The sequence below is a fragment of the Aythya fuligula genome, chromosome 1 (assembly GCF_009819795.1).
Source record: "Aythya fuligula isolate bAytFul2 chromosome 1, bAytFul2.pri, whole genome shotgun sequence".
Classification (NCBI taxonomy): Eukaryota; Metazoa; Chordata; class Aves; order Anseriformes; family Anatidae; genus Aythya; species Aythya fuligula.
This window is the reverse complement of record NC_045559.1, coordinates 193,108,720-193,132,219: the sequence shown is the minus strand read 5'-3', so window position 1 is coordinate 193,132,219 and position 23,500 is coordinate 193,108,720. Positions and strand designations below refer to the sequence as shown.

At 36.9% G+C, this 23,500-nt stretch overlaps 1 protein-coding gene across 1 annotated transcript in view; it reads left to right on the top strand.

The window, feature by feature from the left end:
• Positions 1-23,500, top strand: part of ARHGAP42 (Rho GTPase activating protein 42) — a 168,693-nt gene that overhangs the window by 94,356 nt on the left and 50,837 nt on the right. The window contains exons 5-6 of the mRNA XM_032183744.1: positions 17,543-17,644; positions 21,914-22,024. Of these exons, the coding sequence (XP_032039635.1) occupies positions 17,543-17,644; positions 21,914-22,024 (213 nt within the window). The remainder of the gene's footprint in view (positions 1-17,542; positions 17,645-21,913; positions 22,025-23,500) is intronic.

Genomic DNA, 23,500 nt, shown 5'->3' with positions numbered 1-23,500 from the left:
ACTGAATCCTCTCAGTTCAGTATATCACAGGGCTAGTTTCTCCTGTCTACATCCCCTCCAGATATGGGCATTTACCCATCTTATATTGTTTGGGGAAATGGTGATCATTTTAACTTATATGTGGTCATGCAACAGTGTACTAAAAAAGTACAGGAGAGAACCTGGATCAACTACTTTTCTTCCCATGTCTAATGCATTTTATTATGCAACATTATGTGTGCTTTGGGCAGTGTAGGATATTGGCATGACACATCAATACCACATGGAGAGCTCTCTCAGTTCATTGTTTTATAAAGTGTCAAATAAACTCGCTTTTTCTTTTGCCGCTCTTGGAGTTCAACTGTCAAGTTCAAGACCAAGAGATTCAGACCACCCGCATGACCTAGACTGTGGAACAGTTTCATACATTCCCTCTGAATTGATTTTTATCAGCAGAAACACATTCAATTGGCCTTTTAATAAAGGAAATCAACACAAAGAAGTGGGTGATTAATTACATTTAATACTGTTTTTCTAGTAATTAAGAAATAGCAACATGCAATCTAGAAATAACAAGATCACTTTGAAATATAGCAGAAATTTGGCTTTTCTGAAACTTCTTGTTACTGAAGGACATGGTCAGAGCACTTACCTCTGTGCCTGTTCACTTGGTTAAACCCTTGAGAATTTATGAACTCGTGTAGATATTGGATGAGTTTAGACTGCTAGTTATTTATCTGCAGTTAATGAAGGCTTGTGCAGAGATTTGGCTCTTTGAACTCCTCTGGGGTGATTTGAATTGATAGCAAAACAGGAAACAGACGCTTTCTTGTTATTTGGATTCCTGCAGAAAGTTTCACAGGACACTGGGAATGTCACTTTTTATTAGAGATCTTCTCTAAACATGTCAGCTGTGTGGACCATGTATCAGCTGTTACTTCATGCTCTGAAATATCATGTTTGGGCTGGATTTTCTCTAGTATTAACTTAAAACAGTGTAGAACTGTAAACACAAATACACTACTATTTCTCTGTTATCCCTCTTTCCGCCAAAACCCCAAACATTTCACTGTACCTTGTCCTCTCCAGACTGAGGCTGAGGTATGGACTGTGCAGGATAGCTGCTAGTTATGACATATTAGATCTTTCTAGAGCACCAAATTTACAAGTAATTTGCATCATGTGGACTGACATTTTAAGAGATTAGGAATAGAAGTGTGAGATTAATTGTATAACTTTTGCATTGGTGATTTCAGCAGTAGTTAGAGATACAAGCAGTTGGTCTCTGTGATCAGCTCTCCATTGAGAGAGCATATTTTCTAAGCAGTGGTGAGTATTGCATTATTTGTCTTCTAACTGAACTTTGAAATTTTTCATTTTTGTACTCCATTAAGCTGTGTTTCCAAACTTTTTTTTTTCCAGGGAAAAAAATATTAGCTAGCTGTGTTGCTAATATGTGTAATAGGAAATGATATTGTGTACCACTGTAAGAGAGCTTGCTGGACTTTTTTTCTGATTTTTTTTTTTTTTTTTCTGAAATACTACATAAAATTCAGCTGGAAACAAAAAAGCCTTCCCACTGCTGCACCACACATATGCAGCCCCCCCTTCAAAAAAAAAAAAAAAAGGAAAAATAATATAAAATAATATTTTTCACTAAGACAATAAGACGATCACCATGTTGTTTTTATAACAAGTAATTTAGCGAGATTTTTACTCCTGTAAATGTCACATTTCATACAGAGAATGAGAATGTTATATTCCATCTTCATATCTACATGAAGTTTAGACACAAAATATGATTACAGAAATCAAAGAGAATATGGAGGATAAAATATATCCTGTTGACATTGCAAAGCTATACTTCAAATACAAGGACAGCATAAACCCAGAGTGCAGAGTTCAAGTGTTTTAGAATGTCACAAGAATAACATTAAAGACCAATTATTCATCTGCACTTCAAAAACCTGAAGGTACCCAACCATTCTGAGAAACACTCTCTGTTAAACACTAGTGTTTGTAATCAAATTAGCAATATACAAATCTGCATCACTTGCTCTTCTTGATTTATACTACTTGCTCCTCTGTTTTTATTGCACATATTTCAGTTCTTCCTTTTCTGTACACACTCAGTTTAAGTAAAGCTGAGTTGTCTCCAGAGACTACACAAATGCGGCTTTGCATTGGATAGCCCGTTGATTTACTCCATCTGAGCTTAAAAAAAAAATTTTAAAAAATGACCTCTACAATTATTGTACAAATCCTAGCAAAAGCGTGGTGAGCTAACTGGGAAAAGATTCCAGGCACGAAGCACTTGGCCTTTTTTGGTAAATGTGGTCTGTGAGTCCCCAGCTGGTAGCGGTGGTGAGGTCACTGTGTGATGTACTGTATGCAGTAAAGCCAAACTTCCATGGCTCTCTGCAGCCATCCAGCACTGCGTTTGGCAGTATTTGTTCCAGTGTTCATTGACCTTTAGAGTAACTTAGGCGAGATCAAAGAAAACAGAAGCAATTTAGTTTTTAAGACTTAAAAGAAGAGTTTTGTTTCCGCCTTACAATTCCCTCTGTTTGTTTCATAAAGCTATTTATTTTGGCCTGGAGGGTTATTTTTTTATTATTATTTACTTTCATTCCTTCATTCATTTAAAGCTGTGAATTCCTTTCTACTTGGGAAACAAGTCCATGTTCACTGCTGGATTAATTTCTCACATCTATGTTCACATCTGTGCTTGCACGATGTGGCCGTGCAGCAGCAGCCATGCTCTCACTGGCTGTTGTGTATGGTCCAGAAGATGAGGATCATAAAGCAAAACGTGTTTTTTTTAAGTCTGTCAGAAAGCTGTCAAAGCAGAGGTCTTGATAGGTATGCAAGATCACTAAAATATGCCAGAATGCCCATTTGTGAATTGTTTTCCTTGGTCTCTAATCAAATTATAGGAGTTGTTGGAAATCCTAGTATTTCTTCAACTGCACAAAATTAGTGACCTTGCTCCAGTAGGTAAGGTAGAACATGTTTCATTACAAGCCACATCTGCTGCTCAAGGTTTGGCACTTGTGTCCACTGGTTTTGGAGTATTTTAGTGTCAGTCTGAAGCACGGAGGGGAGGGGGCTGGGGAAGGCAGCAGAAACAGCCCTGGCCAGGATCATTGATGCCCAGCTATTCTGAGTTAAAATGCAGCGCAGGTTTCCAGAAATGGTGAGTACCAAAGTTACCTGATATCTGTTCTGATAAGATAACTGATTCTGTAGGCAAGGAAATGCAGTGGATCAAAACTCTCTGTTTCAGCAAGGCATTTAAAGCATACTACAAGAGACAATTTAGTTCAGGTGGAGATAAGTATAAGAAATGTGAGGACTGGCTAATTGGGAAGAGCTGTGAGTTGTTTTTTTTTTATCTCGTTAGAGAGAAGTTAGAAATCAGAAGGTCCAAAGGGGCAATTTGAGATTGGTCTTTTGCTTTATTTTCTGTAATGGCAAGGTACAAAATACAGTTGTACTAACACCATTTGGGGTTGCTGTATGTCAGAGGTACCATCAAAATAAAGGAGGAGGACTAGAGAATTGAGAAGAAAGTGGAAAATGAAACCGGATCAGGTAAAATTGAGGCTGCTAAATGGTCACAACACCGCTGTAAATCAAGAAATTTACTGTAACACTAAAAAAGTAAAATGGCAATCTGTTTAGCTATTGTAGTCTTTAAGGATGTCTCTCTGGAAAAGTGCAAATTTTCTTTAGGTTTTCTTTTACTTATATAATTTTTCATAGTTTGAATTAAGCTGGTGAACTGTGGAAGTTTTAAACAGTTATAAATAAATTTAGTTCCAAGATGTTGGTCCTAGACCATTTTTATCATTTTTGTCCAAGAAATAGTTTAGAATATGTTGTCTAATCAGATTATTTTTGCTAAACTAGTACTGACAGATGCAAGAACTGAGAGTTTAGTAGGCAAAGTTGGAAAAAATATTTCATAATACTAAATAGTTTGTGACTGTTGTAACCAAAAAAGTTTGAAAAATTCTTAAAATTAAATTTTGTTAAAAATTTGTTATTTAATCTTGAGTTTTGCTATTTCCCTCTGCTTCAGTGGGGAAAATGTCTACCAATTGTCCCAGAGCTTAAAACTTGGAACAGCTGGATTGTTTTTCCATCAGCTGAAGCTATCTACTTTTTCCCTTTGTAATTTGTATTTAATAAAAAATATAAAGCATAAAAATGTTGTTTAAAATACATACCAAATATAGTTCCACTTAAAAAAAAAAAAAAAAAAAAAAAAATAATTTTTGAAAGACCTGCATCCATTTGGTAAGTTATTACAATTTTAGAGAAAGTACAAAATAATTCTAGTGCCGCAGTATGACTAGTGTTTCTTGTACACCTGTACTTTAAAATATTTTGTCAGTTTCAAAAATTATGGTGAAGAGCCAGGTGTAAACACACTTCATCTTCTCAGGCAGTCAGATTTTCATTTGCAGAAAGTCAAAGTGTTGAGCTGGGAGCTGTCACTGTCTGAGCACCTGGACCCTGAGGATTTTTGAAGCAATTAATATACTTGGAACAGCTCTTGTAATTCTGCAAATGCAATTACGGACACGGTAATGAAAAACTTTCAGTTCAATCCATTAACTGCAGGTATTTATTAGTAAATTGGTTAATGTTATGTGCAAAGTCAGTTTTAATAAATTCTGCTAAATGCATTCTTTCTGCTACAAGATAGTTTAGCTGATTGACTAAAAACAATTTATGAAGCTGGTTTTGTTTGTTTGTTTGTTTGTTTTTACTTTAATAAAATTCTAATTTGCATCCAAAAGCAAGCAGGTTTAAATTAAGGGTAAATACATTTCCTATTTTCTAGCAAGGGATAATTCAATTTACAATATTCTGCCATAACATTTGAAAATTAAGACTTAAAATAAATGTGTTAATCTGTGAAATTGTTTAAGTGACCATGCAGTGTATTTTTGTTGGCAATAAGAATAATTGATTTTTAAAAATCTACAGTTAGTAAAATAAAACTAGAAAGCAAGACTTATGAGGAGCAGTTGAGGGAGCTGGGGTTGTTTAGCCTGGAGTAAAGATGGCTGAGGGGAGACCTTACTGCTCTCTACATCTACAGGAAAGGAGGTTGTAGCAAGGTGTTGGCCTCTTTTCTTAGGTGACAAGTGGTAGGATGTGAGGACATAGTCTCAAGTTGCACCAGGGAAGGTTTAAATTGGATATCAGGAAGAATTTCTTCATGGAGAAGGTGATCAGGCATTGGAACCAGCTGCCCTGGGAGGTGGTGGAGTCCTCATCTCTGGAGGTGTTTAAGAGACGTGTGGATGTGGCACTAAGAGACATGGTTCAGTTATGGGACTTGGTAGGCCAAGTTGATAGTTGCACTTGATGATCTTAAAGGTCATTTCCAACCTAGATGATTCTATTCTATGATTCTATGGGGAAAAAAATACAAAAGAAAAAAAAAAAGTAGCATTTATCATCCCTTCTTTTGGAAAACAGCAAGAGAATGTAAACATGAAAACAAATATGTCACTTTTCTAATCAAATTAAGGCTTTTTCCTTGCTAATTTAAATCAGCCCACAGTAATTGGTATCACATTGAAGGATTCAGGAAGGTTGTGTCCTGACCCCACATGGCTGCTAGAAGCCTACTGCATTCCTCCTGTGCAGTGATTAAAAATACAAGTGGAGGCATTCATTACTGCCTCCAGACTTAATTTCCAGTTCACAGGGGAACCAAACCCCTTATGCAGTGCTTAGTTGCAGGAAGGATTTGGCAAGTGTTTTCAATTTAGAAAATAAATAAATAAATAAAGTTTTCTAAGTCTCAATAGGATACCTTAGCTCCGCTCATTGATTCTCTCCTTTCTTCCCCTCCCCTTAGCTGGTAAGGCCAAAGTGACTGCGGTGGGGAGGGAATGACATTCCACACCTCCGAAGGATAAGGAGGAAAAGCAGGTCTCAAGGTTGCAGACAAGAACTTTGGAGAGTGTTAAGGAAAAATTAAGAGAAACAGACAGTGCCCAATTGCCCGTGGCCATTGACTATGGCCTGGACTTGGACAGAATTTAATTAATCTGTTAATCTGTTATAAACTGTTGTGCTCTTTTGCACCAGTGTTGGAGAAAAGGAAGATTTCTTTCCCCATTACTCCTCTTTCTTATGTGAATTATTTAAGATAATAGCATTAGAATACCTCTGTTATGTCTGGATATTACTCAGATGGTGTTGACTCTACAGGTCATTAGTCCACACTTAGGGTAGAGTCCCATTTCCCATTCTAAACAGAAACTCATTTTATTGTCACACTTGGCAGTATTGGCATGAATTTCCCTTGTCGCTGCATGTTTCCATTCATCTAGTGTTTTGTTCTCTCTATGCAACAGGTTCTGTAGGGGGCTGGGCATATGCAAACATGCACTCTTCTACCTTTGTAGTAATTCTGCTTTTGGCAAAGTGAGAATAAAATAGCTCCACTTCAAAATGTCGTGGGTGATGGTAGCTGGAAAGCAGCACATCTGTGCTGTCACAAAAGGCAGGCATCATTCCTTGAAACTTGACTGTGCTTCTGTGTAGATACGGGAGCACCAGCGACTCCCATCTTTCTGCCAGATGAACCAGCTTTATTATTATGGGATATTTCAGGCTGTAGTAGCCATCACAGAACCATTTGTTCCTTTTGAGTTGGCCAAGAACGGGTTATTTTGGACAGTTGTTTTGATGACAAGATTGTCCCTCCCTGAGAAGTAAACTGAGAGCACTGGTGGAGCTTAGCAGCAGCTCTGAGGGGGCATGGCTTTTCCCCCCAAAGTGATAGTTTGTGTTCCTTTATCAGTGTTACAAGAGGGACCCTCAAAATAGATGCTTTTAAAACAAAACAAAATCACTTCTGACATTAACCCCAAACTGTTTCCTTGTTTTTCCATAACTTTCTCATAACACATCTCTAGTTCTTCCTCAGATAAGAGTTATAGTCACGTCGCGATGACGTTGGAAGTGGCCTGGGAAAGCAAGCAGGGCTGGACATACTGCTGCTGTTTGGAGGTCAGGGATGTTGGCTCGTTGCTTGGCAGGGATAGGAGAGAGATCCCAATGAGTATCTAAAAACAGAAATTACTACTTAAGAAAGAGATATTTTTATCTTCTGTTTATAAAATAAGCGGTGTGTGACGCTATAAGGTAGACTTTCAGAATTGCTTTATTTGAATAACATTGCATTCTTTACAATCTTCTTGTAGTTTCTTTGAGTGCACAAGAGAAGGAAGGTGGTTGCTAACTACTCGCAGGTGAAATGGTTTCTTCATATACTTTTTAGATTGAAGAGATTACTAGTGTACTGGGATATTGCTGAAACATGCTTCATTTGTGAGGTAATCTAGCATCCGAAATGAGGCATGGAGAACATGAAACTGCAGCAATGCCTCCAAAGGGGAGAAGAGGAAGCCAGCATTAACAGGAAGAAATGGGGTGAGGAGGGTGGTAACACCATGTATGGAAGGCCACGAAGGCAGCTGTTCTGGGGACTGGGTGATGGCAACTTAGGGAGACAGAGGACTGGGTGAGGATAAGCAATGATGGCAGGAAAGGGGCAGTGGTGAAGATCAAGGGAGGATGTTGATCGGTGTAATGCAGCTGTGAAAATTGGATGTTCTTTTTGAAGTTGAAAAGAAATTCACCACTCTGCTTGTTAAGAAGGCAATCCTTAATGTGGGGTGCAAAGGTGCCAGCGCAATGACTTACCATTTTGAATATTCTAAATCACAACGTGTATTATTACTGATTGCTGTTCATTTTTGAAGATTAACATGCCCCATTTCTGAACTATTTCCTTTGCTTTCATCACATAAGCAACGATTAAGGATTGAGTCATATCTTTTGGTATAATTTCTAATCAGCATATATAGCTCTGCTGATTTCTAAAAAAGAAAAAACAAAAATGGATTGCTTATAACACAAACAGCTTACTCCATATGATTTTTGATTGAGTATACTGAATTAATTCAAGCTTCCTTCTGAATTCCTAATTAGCATGGGTAAATTTAAAATCATTTAAGGTCACTAGCTTTTGGGTAGGAACAGGAGACCTCTTTGCTATTGTGACAAAACATTTTCAGCTTTAGAAAAATGTCCTGAACCTGCTTAAGAGAATATTTTAAAAAGTCATTTGCTGCTGTTCTATGAATCTTCATATTATTTAAGCAGTAATATGCTGAATAATAGCCTAAGTATGGTACTCCACTAAAAATACTTCATATTTAGTAGACAGTAAAAACAATAAAACCAGATTATGTGTGTAGACTTACCAGTCCTGCTGTTTGGGCAGGAGTTTAACAGATTCCCAGACATCTAGCAACTACTCCTGGAATCAGCAAATGCCAAATAAACTCAAGACAAATCTGCAGCTTAATAATAGGGAGTCTAATGTGTCCTGCTTTGCAACCTGCCAGTATTGGCAGGTTTGCCTGTCTTTTCACAGCAATGCTGGGAACTTTGAATTATTTTTCCATTTCAAGAGAGATTTTATTGGAGAGAAATAAATAGCATCTTACAAACACAAGGCCAAATGCTGCTATTTGTTCATTTAACAGTAACTACTTCTTAGTTTGAACAGAATTTTAGATCTCATCAAAATAGTGAAAATTTTCAGCTGCTTTTTTTTTTTTTTTTTGGCCTTTTGGTAAGGACATTCTGTCTGCACACATCTGATGTAATTAGAGTATTATGAAATGGCTGTAGGATTCTCCACTTCCAGGAAAGACTTTGGAAACTACCTGATATTTGGTTCTGTCATTACAGAAGACATTAGAAAGGGAAAAGAGTATTTTCTTCAGAGCTTTATGAACCTGAAAGGAAATTATCTCTTGCAGAGTTATTCAGTATTTTACACAGATGTGAATTCCATACTAAACTTGGATTAGTTTGGGGCTCTTTAAAATATGTCTGTAGTTCTATGTATCTCATACCTGATTTGAAATGAGATTATTTTTTAAACTGCCAGTTTTTAATATCTGTCTTCAAAGCTTTAGTGCTGCTAAACACTCCTGTATTTCCTGTTTATTGCCTTATTATTCTTCTTAGTGGCAATATGTTCCTTTTATTATGATAATTTGTGTCTTACACACCATATTCTTTTCTGCATTTTCATAGTTTGCATATGCTTGTAGGTTTTTAATAAAGAATTGACTAAAAGATTTATAGTTGCTAGGTCATTTTTTTTTTATGTGATGAACTCAGCTTCAATTCAAACATGTTTTCACTAGCAGTTATGTGTAATGCAACTCACAATTTATGGCTGTGTTAACCCTATTTTATATTGATCAGCAATTGTTTCTTTATCAACTATGATATAGCTTTGTTTCACTTCATATTATTTGCTAGCAGTACATAAAAGGATGACCTTTAACCCCATAGCTTTCTCACAGACTTGGAGAAACCCTTTACTGTCCTGTTCCATTAAATTCTTATTGGGAAGAAGAGCAGAAGGGATCAAGTTTTATATACCCTTTTTATTTCTCCTTTTGAAACATCTCTTTGGGCCTTATAGTGGTCATGTGAGCATTCACATAACAAATAAAATCTCTTCCAAAAAAAAAAAAATCCCACCATCCAGACATCTGTCTAAATGCAGTCTGTGCCCTTAGACACCTATGATAATTACTTTTTTATTAAAAACAAACAAAAAAATACAAAACCAACAAAAGATCTCTATCCTCCATAAGATTTCTAAGGCAACATAAAATGAAGGTAAAATTTTCTCAGAAGTTGTAAGAATTGATTCATACATCTCCCATGAAATCCATAGGATTTGAACTCAAATCAGTCCTTTCAACTCAGTTTAATTCAGTATCCTATTTTTCCTTATCCTATTACCAACTAAGAGATGATCCCCAAAATTCACAAATCCAAACAAAATACCAATATCTTTCTAGAAAGACATTTTGAATTTTTGTTTGCAAAGTAATGAAAAGTGTTTCTTTCAAAAACAGATTTGAAGTCTAAAATCCGAGTAGTAAACCATCCCCAGTGTTCCGTTAGATCGATCTTTTTGTAGTACTTGTCAAAGAGGAAGAAAGGGAATGTGGCTTTACTGAATTCAGCTGGGCTCACTATTGCTTTCAGTTTCTTTCGCTGACAGATCTGTCTGTCTTGTCTTTCTGTTGCACTTCTGTAGCACTTCCTACTGTTTCTGAGTCTCAGCTTGAGATGGTGTGAAACATGTACTAATTTTGGGTGGTGAATAAAAAAAAATAATTGCAACTGTGTTTCATAATGTTCACTTGTCTTCTAATTAAATAAGGGATTCTCAATGATTTTTTTTTCTCCATAAGTGTTTCTTTGTAGTGTTTTCATTTCCTTTCTTGATCCTTTTAAAATCACCTCTTACAAAAATGTTTTTTTTTTTTTTTTTTTTTTTTTTTTTTTAACAGTTACACAAAAATACTGCTATTGAAAATGGGTTTATTTTTATTTTAAAGATTAAAATTTAACTGTGAGTTCTGGGACAAACAAAAAATAAAAATATTTTATTTAAGGACAAACATAGCCAAGATATGCTAGTAGATAAGTATAACACCAAAGTCATCACAACTAGAATAAACAGAAAGAAAAGTTCCCTTCCAGATGGCAAAGGCTCTTTAAGAAAAGTAAGGAGGAATAATTTATATAATATTTTGGGGGGGAAAGGTAACATTTTTGACATAAAATACTAGGCACAGAGTAATAGCAAACTTAGTCCATTAAAAAAAAAAATCTTGATTTTCCCACTGGACAAGAGAAGTCAAAATATGTTGTTCTGCTTCACATCCAAAACTGCATCTTGTGTTTAAAATTTGTGGGAATCATGCCAGTGATTAGTTGCATGCCTATGATTAGTTGCAGCATGGAATCAAAATCTTTCTGAACAAGAAAAAAAAAATCTGACTGAATTAAGTGACCTTATTGATAGCTCATGTCAATCTTTTCATAGCTATACACTTCTGTAAAGCAAAGTGACTGGAGAATCATAGAATTACAGAATGTTTTGGGTTGGAAGGGACCTTAAAGACCACCTAGTTCCAATCCCCCTGCCATGGGCAGGGACACCTCCCACCAGACCAGGTAGCCCAAGGCCCCATCCAGCCTGGCCTTGAATACCTCCAGGGATGGGGCATCCACAGCTTCTCTGGGCAACCTGTGCCAGGGTCTTACCAACCTCTGAGTGAAAAATTTCCTTCTAACCTCTAATCTAAATCTCCCCTCTTTTAGTTTAAAACCATTCCCCCTTGTCCTATCATTATCTACCTGAGTAAAGAGTCCTTCTCCATCCTGTTTTAAGACCCCTTTAAGTATTGAAAGGCTGCTATGTGCTCACCCTGGAGCCTTCTTTTCTGTAAGCTGAACAGCCCCAGCTCTCCAAGCCTGTCTTCATAGGAGAGGTGTTCCAGCCCCTTGATCATCGTTGTGGCCTTCCTCTGGACCCGCTCTAACAGCTCCACATCCTTCCTGTTCTGGGGGCTCCAGATCTGGACACAGTACTCCAAGTGTGGCCTCACCAGGGCTGCGTAGAGGGGAAAAGTCACCTCCCTTGACCTGCTGGCCACTCCTCTATTAACACAGCCCAGGATGCAGTTGGCTTCTGGGCTAAAAGCATGCACTGCCAACTCGTGTTGATCTTTTCTGTCACTGGGCCTGTTCAGCCTGGAGAAGAGGAGGCTGAGGGGAGACCTCATCACAGTCTACAACTTCCTCGTAAGGGGGTGTCGAGAGGCAGGAGACCTTTTCTCCATTAACACCAGTGACAGGACCCGCGGGAACGGGGTTAAGCTGAGGCAGGGGAAATTTAGGCTGGACGTCAGGAGGGGGTTCTTCACAGAGAGGGTGGTTGCACACTGGAACAGGCTCCCCAGGGAAGTGGTCACTGCACCGAGCCTGTCTGAATTTAAGAAGAGATTGGGCTGTGCACTCAGTCACATGGTCTGAACTTTTGGGTAGACCTGTGCGGTGTCAAGAGTTGGACTTGATGATCCTTAAGGGTCCCTTCCAACTCAGGATATTCTATGATTCTATGATTTTCATCTGTCAGAACCCCCAAGTCCTTCTTTGCAGGGCTGGTCTCAATGAGTTCTTCTCCTGGTCCGTACTCATGTCCAGGATTTCCCTGGCCCAGGTGCAGCACCCTGCATTTAGACTTGTTGAATGTCATTAGGTTCACATGGGCTCACTTCTCCAGCCTGTCCAGCTCCCTTTGGATCCCTTCCTTCTATTGTATCAACTGCACCACTCAGCTTGGTGTCATCTGCAAACTTGCTGATGATGCACTCAATCCCACTGTCTGTGTCACTGATGAAAATATTAAACAGTACTGGTTGAAGGACACGTCTGGTCCAAAGACAAATCTACCCTTTTTTAGCTAAAAAAACATTACTCCTTGTCCAATCACAACACTCCCTGATAAAGAGTCTCTCCCCAGTTTTTCTGTAGGCCCCCTTCAGGTGCTGGAAGACCACTGTAAGGTCTCCTCAGAGCCTTCTCTTCTCCAGACTAAACAACCCCAACTCCCTCAGCCTGTCTTCTCAGGAGAGGTAGTCCAGCCCTTTCATCATCTTTGTGGTCCTCCTCTGGACTCATTCTAATACATCCATGTCCTTGTGCTTGGGACCCCAGAGCTGAACTCCAAGTGGGGTCTCACGAGAGCAGAGTAGAGAGAGAGATGGCCATGCTGCTTGTGATGCAGCCTCGGATATGGTTCAAGTACACATTACCAGATCATGTCGGGCTTCTTATCAACCAGCACCCCCAGGAAAGGTCCTTCTCCTCAGGGCTGTTCTCGATCCATTCTTTGGATTTGAAGGTCACCAGGTTTGTCAGGCACAATCTGCCCTTAGTGAAGTCATGGTGGCTGTCACTAGTCACCTTATTTTCCATGTTCTTTAGCGTAGTTTCCAGGAGGATCTGCTCCATGATCTTGCCAGGCACAGAGATGAGGCTGACTGTCCTATAGTTCCCTGGGTCTTTTTGCCCTTTTTAAAAATGGGGGTTATGTTTCCCCTCTTCCAGTCAGTGGGAACTTCACAAGACTGACACAACTTCTCAAATATGATAGTGGCTTAGTAACTTCATCTGCTGGTTCCCTCAGAACCCTGGGATCTATCTCATCAGGTCCCACGGACTTGTGCACTTTCAGGTTTCTACCTGGAAAGGAGAACCTGATCTTCTCCTACAAAGGCGGTTCTTCATTCTCTCAGTCCCTGCTTTTGTCTTCTGGTCTCCCATTTCCTTCCAGAGTGGTTCCACAATTTCCCTAGTCTTCTTTTTATCACTGATGTGCCTATAGAAGCCTTACTTGTTGCCCTTGATGTCCCTAGCCAAATTTAATTCTAATAGAACATCTCTTGAGGTAAACTTCTAACTGACATGTCCATAATTAGTAATATCTTGAGCAAAATTTATTTCAAAAAAAAAAATAATCTCCTTTTAGAGATTGTTTAATCAGTTTCCAAATGAAACTATAATGGAAATCTAAGCAGAAAGTAAAAACAATAATTAAATCTGGATCCAGTAGTATAAAGTTTGGCTCTGTCAAGGAAGTACTGGACATTAATGAGACTTCCTTACATGCTAGAAGCTGAGCATCTGGTTAAGGGCTTTCCAAATAGTGATGTTGGAAATTTGAGGCATTTAGAACTGTAAATATTTTTATATTGATTTAAGGCATAGTGACTTGACCTACCTGAGAACAGTTAAACAGCTACAGACAGTTGTTTACAATGCTTACAGCCTGCAGACTGAACTTTATCTTTGCAAAATGTACTGGTAACTTATACATCAATGTAAAATGTACCAAGGAATGCTTTTTTGTAATTTGTCTTTTTCTCTATTTAGAATTTTTATATTGCATCCTTTGAATTGTCTCAACAGTGATTTCATATATATATATAATAAATGATGTTTTGAGAAAAAAATGGTTTATAAATTTCAAGGGCAAAGAGAAAGGATGAAGATTACTTGCAGGAAGGCTGTGCAAGGAAGAAAGGCAACTGGAGGCTGAAGGGAATAAGAGGCTTGGTGCAGAGGTCAGCAATTAATGGCCATGTACCTTATAGTTTATGTTATGGCTGGTGCTGGCTGTTCAGAAAACAGTACACCTCTCTTGTCCTCTCTTTGCTCCTTGTAGTTTGATCCAATGTAAGACCTAGAGACAGAAGCAGTTCTCCATCTCCTAAGCTTTGAGGAGAGAGATTCACATGGAAACTTAATTCATAAACACCCTGGTTTGCAGAAAAGCAGGATTCCCAGTCTCACAGGCACAGATTGGAGGAACAAGGACTCAGATGACTCATTTGGGCAGCTGCTGTGTATAACAGAATGTTTTGAGGGTTGCAGAATGAGAGGCTGGATCTGGAAGGAGATTAACCTGTGACTTCACTTGGGATGCGCGTGTGCTGTGAGTCACTGGCTGAGTGTGAGGTGAGAGTTGTCTTGGCATAAGCTGAAGTTTCATCTCTTCCAGAAAATGAATCACCTGCTTCTGTGTCTTTTCTTGTTAATTTCTATGAAATAAACAGTTTTCAGAGGCTTCAATACATTCAAGTATGTTTTTACTGGCAAGTCTGATGGCATTTGAAGCAAAAGGAACTCAGTTACCTGTTGAGGCCAGTGTTTTTTAGGCATTTCCCAGAAGCAGGTCTGAGATCTGCACAATGCCAGAGGCACTATCCTGCTGCCACTGCAGCCTTATTCCCAGAAGTATCACCTAGTAAAGAGACATACGCAGTCAAAACTGCCAAGTGATCTATATTCTCAGTCTACTTCAGTTTATTCTCCTTACTTTCTCTCCTTTCCGCTTGTCTTTGAAGTGAGAAATTTTCATGTGTTAAAATCCAGTGAAAAAGAAAGAAGCTAGCAACATTGTGCTTTGAAACACTGCGCTTGGGCTCAAAGTTATCCTAATATCAAGGAAAGCCCCAAATTGTTATCTTTCTCTTTAAATTAGCTGATATAAAAAACTATGCATATAAAGTTTTCGTGGATCACTGGTACAGTGGGGTAATGTGTTTTGGGAAGTGACTGACAATGTGGGTGGAAGACCAAGAGAGCCTTCATATTCTGCTGATGGTGCTGTGAAGATCATCGTGAAGCTTCATGTGTGGTGCAAGATGCCTCACAACCACAACTAATTTATCTATCTATCTATCTATATAATATATATATATATTGCATTGTTCTTGGATGGTTGTATCTGGTTAGATGTAATCATTTAGTTTCTGTGTTTTCTTTTTACATGTGAAGAGTATAGCTGACGTGATCTGTAACTCAATGGGGTTCAGGCATGGTTGGGCTAGGTGATTGTCAGTCTTATACAAGTAATCCTGCAGGAGCTTTGCCTTGCCTTGTCTCATTCCTTAGTTCATGTCTTCGGTATCCTACAACACTGTCCTTAGGTGTTCACTTTTCAGTGATATGGAAACATTTTTTTAGAAGTATTCTCTTTTCATTTTTTATTGTGTAAGTTGACTGTGGCCTTGACTCAGCGATTCCCTCAAGATGGTGACTTTGCCACCTGTGTCACTTGGATTTCAAGTAATGTAATTCCCCTCTTTTTCATCCAACACCTTAGTAATGTCATCTCAGAAGGTAACAGTAGGCAACTAGCTGCACCTTTTATTGAAAAGATACACATCTGTGGTCCGTAACCATCTGAACTTGATTTCTGTTTGTGAATGGAGGAGGTGTTGATGTACTCACCTTGCTCTTGCTTGATTGTAAGGATCTGGAACTTGAATATTCCCTGAGAAAACTGTGGCCATGGAACTGATCTGTAATTTTGGTCCCACAAAAGTTGATTTCATGGCTAACTGGTCATTTAGTGAGTCCTACCTTCTGTCTTCTCTCTTTCTTTTCTGAATGCTTTTGGGAAAGATTTGGAAGGATAATTCATATGCCTTCATTTTCCTTGTGCTGCAAAATTCACACCTTTTTTCCCCCCCTCCTATCTGCATAGCTTCGATTAAATATAGGTTGGCATTGGGGATTTTATTGTATTTCTTTTTAATTAATACTTTGTTGAGTGAGGTGCTGTCTTTTCTCAGGTGTCTTTTGAAAATATTTCTATTGTGAAATAAGAACACTAAATTGTGCATATTCCCCATGCTAATTTCATTTATTTATTTATTTATTTATTTATTTATTTAGCCGGATAGGAATTACCTGTTTCATAATTTAATATAATTACCATTGATAACTTTAGTCACTGGAGCTAGTCAGTCAGAGGATTGTTGTTATAGTTAGTTAAGAGGTTTTAATTAATGGCATTAAGTTCTTTCTTGTATATCTTATTTCTCTGGCTGACCAGGCTTTCCCATGAAATGACAAAGAAAAATGGTCATCCTAAAATGCAGGCTAGTTGTTTGCTTAGTTCATAACAAATTCTAAGAAGAAAGGGGTCAGGAAAAGAATCACTACAGCTCTGATTATGACCTGATGTTACTATTATGTCCAGTAATTAGTTTTTCCACCATTAATAGCTTTTGCACATGTGTGAGTAGGACAGGTCATGTTGACCTTTCTTTGTTTCCTCAACATATTCAACTTGTTAACATTAGAAAGAATCATTAGGTCTTACTTAACATTATAAATGTCACTGGCAGAGAGTTGCTTTCAATTTGAGCAATGCCTCAAATATACATTTTTAATAATGAAAAAAATATTTTTAATATTAATAGTCATGTGAGACGTTTGCTTTAATCCCTTCTCCCTTTTCCTGAAATTTGGCCCATCTCAGTAGATGGAACAGCTAAGAAAGATGTCTTATTCTTAAGCTTCTGTGAATATCAGATCTTAATTTTTAAAGTATATGCTGTAAATTAGGTTACAGAAAATAAAGTATTTTAAATGTACTTGTAACGGTAGCTTTCTTTTATATTAACATTCATTAAAGTAGTCTCATGGTGAAAATGTGAGGATCGTCTGCACATGGTGAAAAACTTAAGAGGAGTGGGGAAGGAAAATGGCAAGATAATTCTTTTAAATGAGACAAGCTTAGATATTCAGACACATCAAAAATTATTGGAAACAGACTTTTGGACCAATTTTCTTTTGCAACCACATATGTGCTTTTACATCATCCACATATTTTAAGAGTGTGGGTGGAAAACAAGGATATATTGGTCTTAAATACAGATGAGAGGCCTCTATCATCATCAAATATGTTATACTCACCACCGCTTCCACAATGTTTATATTCAGGAAAACAGTATGAGACAGCTACATATATATGTAAAGCCTGGGAAAGATTATTTTATGCTAAATACCTGCTTGGGAAGATACTGCCTAGCACCTATATTTACATATGGGAAGCTACACAAGTCTGTTTTATAAGTTTATTATTTATGGGAAAAGTCCTACTTAATACTGCATTTACTAATCAGTCCTCCTGAGGTCTTCATGCTCAATGCAGAAATGAACCCTAGAAACATCTGAACCAACAAAATGGTTTTATAACCAAGCATATTTTGGCACCTTTTTTAAGTTAGCTGTAATGTTTAGTCAAATGCAATGTTGGCAAAAACGGCAATGTTTTGTTTTTCAGGATGGGAAGAAGAAGTTTGACAAGGAAAGTGAGAAATATTATTCCATCTTAGAGAAGCACTTAAATTTATCAGCAAAGAAGAAAGAATCTCATTTGCAAGATGTAAGCACTTAACACAGTATTACCTGGTTTCCAGTTTGCACAGAGATCATGATAACAGACATGTTGTACTTTGTTTATGTGAAATATGATAATTTCTTGTACTTACTCTTGCTGTGAATATAAATTCCTGAGTGGGATTAATACAGTCCTAATAACAGTTAAATCTTTTAACAAGGCCGTATTCTACATGTCCAACTCTGTATACCTGATGTGACCAAACCAACGTTTATTTATTACAACAACATGAAAGAATTATATTACTAAAATAAAAACATGACTTTTATAAGATATATCTGAACTATTTGAAAGACAAATAATTAATTGTTTGTTGTTTTTTTTTGTTGTTGTTGTTGTTATTCAGTTTATTGCTCAATGAAATTATGCTTCTGTTTCACATAAATTTTAATTTGAGAGACTGAACTGAGATTATTTTAATACTTTTTGCAGTTCTTTTTCTTCTTTTTCACCTTATTCTGAGATTGCAGCATCATGCTGCAATTGTACCCACAACTTTGGCTTTAAAGAGTTTGTATGCCTAATTCTTATCGTAAAAAAAAAAAAGAAAAAAATGAAGACTTCCAGTTTAAAAGGAGGGTTCCAGGGTTTTTCAGTATGCTGGTAGAAGTAATTATGATTCATCTTTGAGACAAATTACAGTATAAGCATAAATTTGATCTCAATGGCACTGTTTTTTCCAGAAGTCGTTAAAATTATTTTGAAGTGGTTACTGTTATCACGGTGACTCTTAAATCATGAGGATTATTTTGCCAATGGAGTTTTCACAGAATATGTGACCATTGGTCACAAATTGTAGATTTTTTTTTCATGTTTACCAGTAACTCTGTGATTTGAATCAAAAGAGGCTTAGTGATTTAAAATTTGCAATAACGTTTATAATCCTGAATTACCATAGCTGTGTATGTAATAATCAGTTTAAATAGGACATTAATTATATAGGATGGGTTAATTGTTCCACTCATATATCAAAGTTTTGTATATATATATTTCACTTTTCCTAAATATCCTGCGTATTGATGAAGAAACAGTTCTGTTGGAGGCTAAGCAGCAGCTGAGAAAAAAATAATTTAATTTTTTACCAGAATGTGGAAAATTGAACTTAAGCAATGATTTACTCTAGAATATAAATAAATAAAATATTTTACTCTTGAGACATGAGAATAATTGCAGCCTAAAAACAGAAACTAAAGTGAAAAGTAATGACTGTGAATCTAATAAACTGTGGTAGAATAACAATGGATTTGGCTCAAGTATATAAACTAATGGAAAATCGGAGTAAATTTTTCCACTGTGTCCTTAAGTGACATTTCTGGATTTAAAATTTCATACTGAGTCTGAGTTTTTTTTTGTTTTTCTGGATACCCCACTTGTAAAGCACATAGCACATACCTTATCATTTTTATCTTCTCCATTTTTATGCAGATAAAAGTGTGCTGAATCACCAACATAGACCTACATATGTCGGTCTACCTAGTACACAACACTATAGCAAATCAGTACCAAAAATGATGACCAGGGAGACTTTTGGGCTGCATTTGTATTGTAAAGAAAAGGATGCCAAGCACCGATTCGTGGCCCAAATTTTAAGTGATAGCTGAAGTGACACCCAGAGCAATCACACCAAAAATAATGCTTTTTTTTTTTTTTTTTTTAGCCCACTGTTTGTTTTAATTGCTCAGGTTTCTTGGTACTTCATCATATTTTGTGGGTTGAAGAGTATTGGGAGGGGCAAGTTTTCCTTCTGTCTTAAGCTGTTTTACATATCTCACTTGGGTGCAATTGAGAGCGCCTTAATTAAGCATCTAAAGTTTGATGGTCTGAACATACTCTGTAGAGAGTGGTTGGCATATGTTCATGTAATTGAAATGTGGTAGATATTTTAAGAGCCTGCAAGACTACTGACACAGCTTACATAGATCAGTAGAGGTTTTTCCCACTAGCATCAAAAAGCAACTTCATAATACTGTCTTTTCACTGCCTGCAGAAATTCATAACAGAGCAGACACTGAATGATGTGGAAAAGTTAGTAAATTCTTGATATTATTTCTCTGAAATCCGTTCCAGAATTAGGCATAAATATAGACCAAAGGCTTCACTCTCCAAGCTTATATGAAGTTCTAGTATACACTTTACTGATATCCTACATCAAAGAAATTATCACTCACTATAACTAGATATCATACAAGTAGAAACTCAAAATTGCATCCATCAAATCCTTTTATTTTTTTTACATGCAGATTGAAGTCATAAAAATATGTGAAAATCCTTTCAGCTTTTGAAACTTTAAAATAACTTTCAAAGTGTTTCTTACAAATCTAAATCCTCAGTATTCACGCAAATTTATCTGCTTCTACAGAAGACATATCCTGGAAATTGTGATTTAGTCCCTGTACACTAGTGCTGATTATGGCCTTAATTTAGGAACCCATCCATACTTGCAATAGCACTAAGCTATCATAAGTATCGTTACAACTACAATCTGCTTAAATGCTGTTCAGAATAGAGATGGATTTAATTAGGTCTTTAAATATTTCCTGAGTTGAAGCCTGAAAGACCTCATTGCTAATGCCAGATTATACTATTTATTTAAAATTAAATGTGAAAGCTAAGGTCTCTCTCAAGTGCTTATTGACTGCACTTGTGTGAGTGTGAATTGTATCTCAAAGTGGTGGCACCTGGTTCTGTTCAGCTATGTAGCATTGCCTTGGATATTTTTTGTGAAATAAAGCTATTAACAGAGTACGGAAGACAGTACCTGAATGGACTATATGAATGGTACGTGGTAGAATTCATTTGGTGGAAAAGCCCTTGATTCTTGGAATTTTGAGTGTTTGTTTTCTGTTTCATAATGTTTGTAAGCATGGGAGGGGAATGCTAGTACTGAATCACTTGAAAGATATTGTTTTGAAACCTGTGCTTTGAAGTGGTGCTAGAGCATAGTGCTAGGGAAGTGGATTGATATTGTTAAGGGCTCTGTGCATCCAAATCATGATAGTAGCATGTTCTTAACTAAAGAAGCAATGTTAATTATGTATGATGCTATTGATGACCAAGTCCTGCCTAAAGGAAAACAATGATTTTCTGCATTTGTATAGTTACAAGTACTAAACCTCTTTTTGATATGTTTGCTGTTCTAATATTGTTTTAATATCTGCTCTCAAGGGAGACATCTAGCTCTTCCATTTTTCCCATATTTGTTATTCTTAATGCCAAAAATGAAACAGGGAATTTACAGAAATACATGACTATGCATCAAAAAAAAAAAAAAGAGCTGAACTGGTTTCACTTGTATGGTTGAAACTTGATAAAAACTCTTTTTGACCCAAGACCAAAAGCTGACAAATAAAGCCCAAAAGGGATTTGCTTGAGAAGATGATTTGTTACTGTAAAGGGAGAATTAAAAATGGAATCTGCATCTCTTCTGTAAGGATTATCCTTGTATTATATTGCTTGTCTGTTATGTCCCTCTCTCATGCCTTGTTTAAATTGAGTATAGAAGTCTTTTACTCTTTATCAGCTGATAAGAGTTAATTCCTTAGCTTTGTAGGTGAAAGTCTCTGCTTTGGTCCTGCATCTTCATGCTGGATGGTATTATTGAGGCATTTATTACAAATATTGCCCTGTAGTTATGGCACTGGAAAATTAAAATGTGAAACATAACTGATATATGAGGATAAGGACTTAGACATGTTTGTATTCCCAGAGCATAAGATCCATACTATGAAAAAATGTTGCAAGATTTTGCTGTTAAAGACACTCTCTTTTAGAAGGAAAACAATTTCTTGAGAAGGTATTTGAAACTGAGAAATATGTATGGTTTTGGTGCATGTGATAAACATTTCAATAATTTCAATAGAAATATTAATCTTTTGGCCCTCCCTGATTTCTGTCTTGATCTCTTCTTTTTCTAAACATTCCATGTGCCACAGACGAAGTTCCCCGTGCCACCTTTCTTTGTTTCCTTTGTTTCCTTTCAGCCTCTCCTCAAAAGGAGAATGTAAAAGCGCAAAAAGGAAAACAAAACAAACAAACAAAAAACACTGGGGAAGAGTCATGAGGCAAAAATGTATACTGTTGACTTCTTCAGCTTACATTTAGATATTTAAAGTAGGTATTCTATTTTTTCAGGGAAAAAATGAGCACCATAAAGATTGTAAAGTAATCTTATGAAAGATCTGTTTAATTATGGCAATATCCGTTTTTAAAGCAATCATGAGTAAACTAACGTCTATATTTTGTTTTGCCTTTTAGGCAGATACACAGATTGACAGAGAACATCAGAACTTCTACGAAGCATCTTTAGAATATGTTTTTAAAATTCAGGAAGTACAAGAGAAAAAGAAATTTGAATTTGTTGAACCTGTAAGTTTTATATTTTGTTCTTGCCAAATTTAGAATGCATTTATTTAAAGCTGGACGTTTAATACAAAATATCTATTTTTTGTCTCTTTTTAAAATTGTGATTACAGTTCATTTGTGTATAGAGAAGCATTAGGATCTAGGCTTAGGCATTTTCCATGGTTATTAAAGGTCTATGTAAGAATATCATATTTACTACGAAGTGAAATGTCAAATGACTTGGAGTGTGCCTAACATTTTAATGGGACAATATGTAATGTTTTGTCTGTGCAACACTTACTGGGTATTTCCTAATGTCATGGTTTCATGGCTGAAATTTTGAGCTAGTTCTTGGATTCATATATTCCGTATAGGCAGCATGTATGTTTGTTTTTCCAAATTATACATGAAATAATGTGAAAATTCAGTTCTGTAGGATGGGTGTATTTCTCTTTTGCTGGTGAAGTCATTTGTCTTTAGTTTACCATCCATAAAAAAGAAAGCATACCTTGACATGCCAAAAAGAGGAAGATTAAGTTATACGCTAAAGTCCATATTTAGATATGGGATTTCACATCTGGGATTTCCTTTTGGACTGCACCACACCCCCAAGATACCTGCCAGGTTGATCAGAACCAGAAGCAGCTTCAGTACGATGTGCTAGCATATTTCTATGGCATATTATTAGTATTAATACTGTTCATGTCATGGAGGACTAGCTTGCCATTTGCCTTATTTATTAGCACCTGTAGGCCTTGACAGAGAACTTCTAGTGTCATCTGTCCCTTCCTGTTAAGCATTCTGAGCAGAGCAGAACATCGTTTGTGAAAAAGGAACATGACAAGCATAACTTTTTCTGTCTCCACACCATCTTCTAGCTCCCCTGTAACTAACCAAAGCTGCACTCTTGACTGAAACAGGTTGAATTACATCTCTAACACCCAGTGTCACCAAGTAGAGCTTCTCAGATGCCTTCCTCCTATGAGATGAGAATGTATTGTATAGTGAATGTTTGACATTGATGCAAACTAATGAACCTGAATTCAGCAAGCAGTACTTACAGAAATCCTATCTTTATGGCATGCAGCTGCCAAATCTTAGAGACTAAAACTTTGCTTAGATTCCTAAATAAGAACATTTTTCTACCTGTCACAGATTAATCCAGACTGTCTCTCTCTGTCTCCTTCTGTAAAACTCTCACATCCTGGAAAAATCTAGCAATCTTGACCTAGCTCTGACCCTTGTATAGGAGACTTTATGCTCCTTTAAAGTCGTAGAAACTTGCTGTATTGAGAAGACATGGCACATCAGGAAATATTGTTGTGCAATTCTGTGTAGTAAAAATAGGGCATCTTTCATCCTATGTGCTAGACAGAGAGGAAGAAATAAATTTAATTCTGTATATTATAGCTGGAGATACGGAGTTTTATTCTTTTGACCAAGAGCTGTCCCCACAATATGTCAGCCACCACAGCAGCAGCTATCAGTTACCAAAATGAA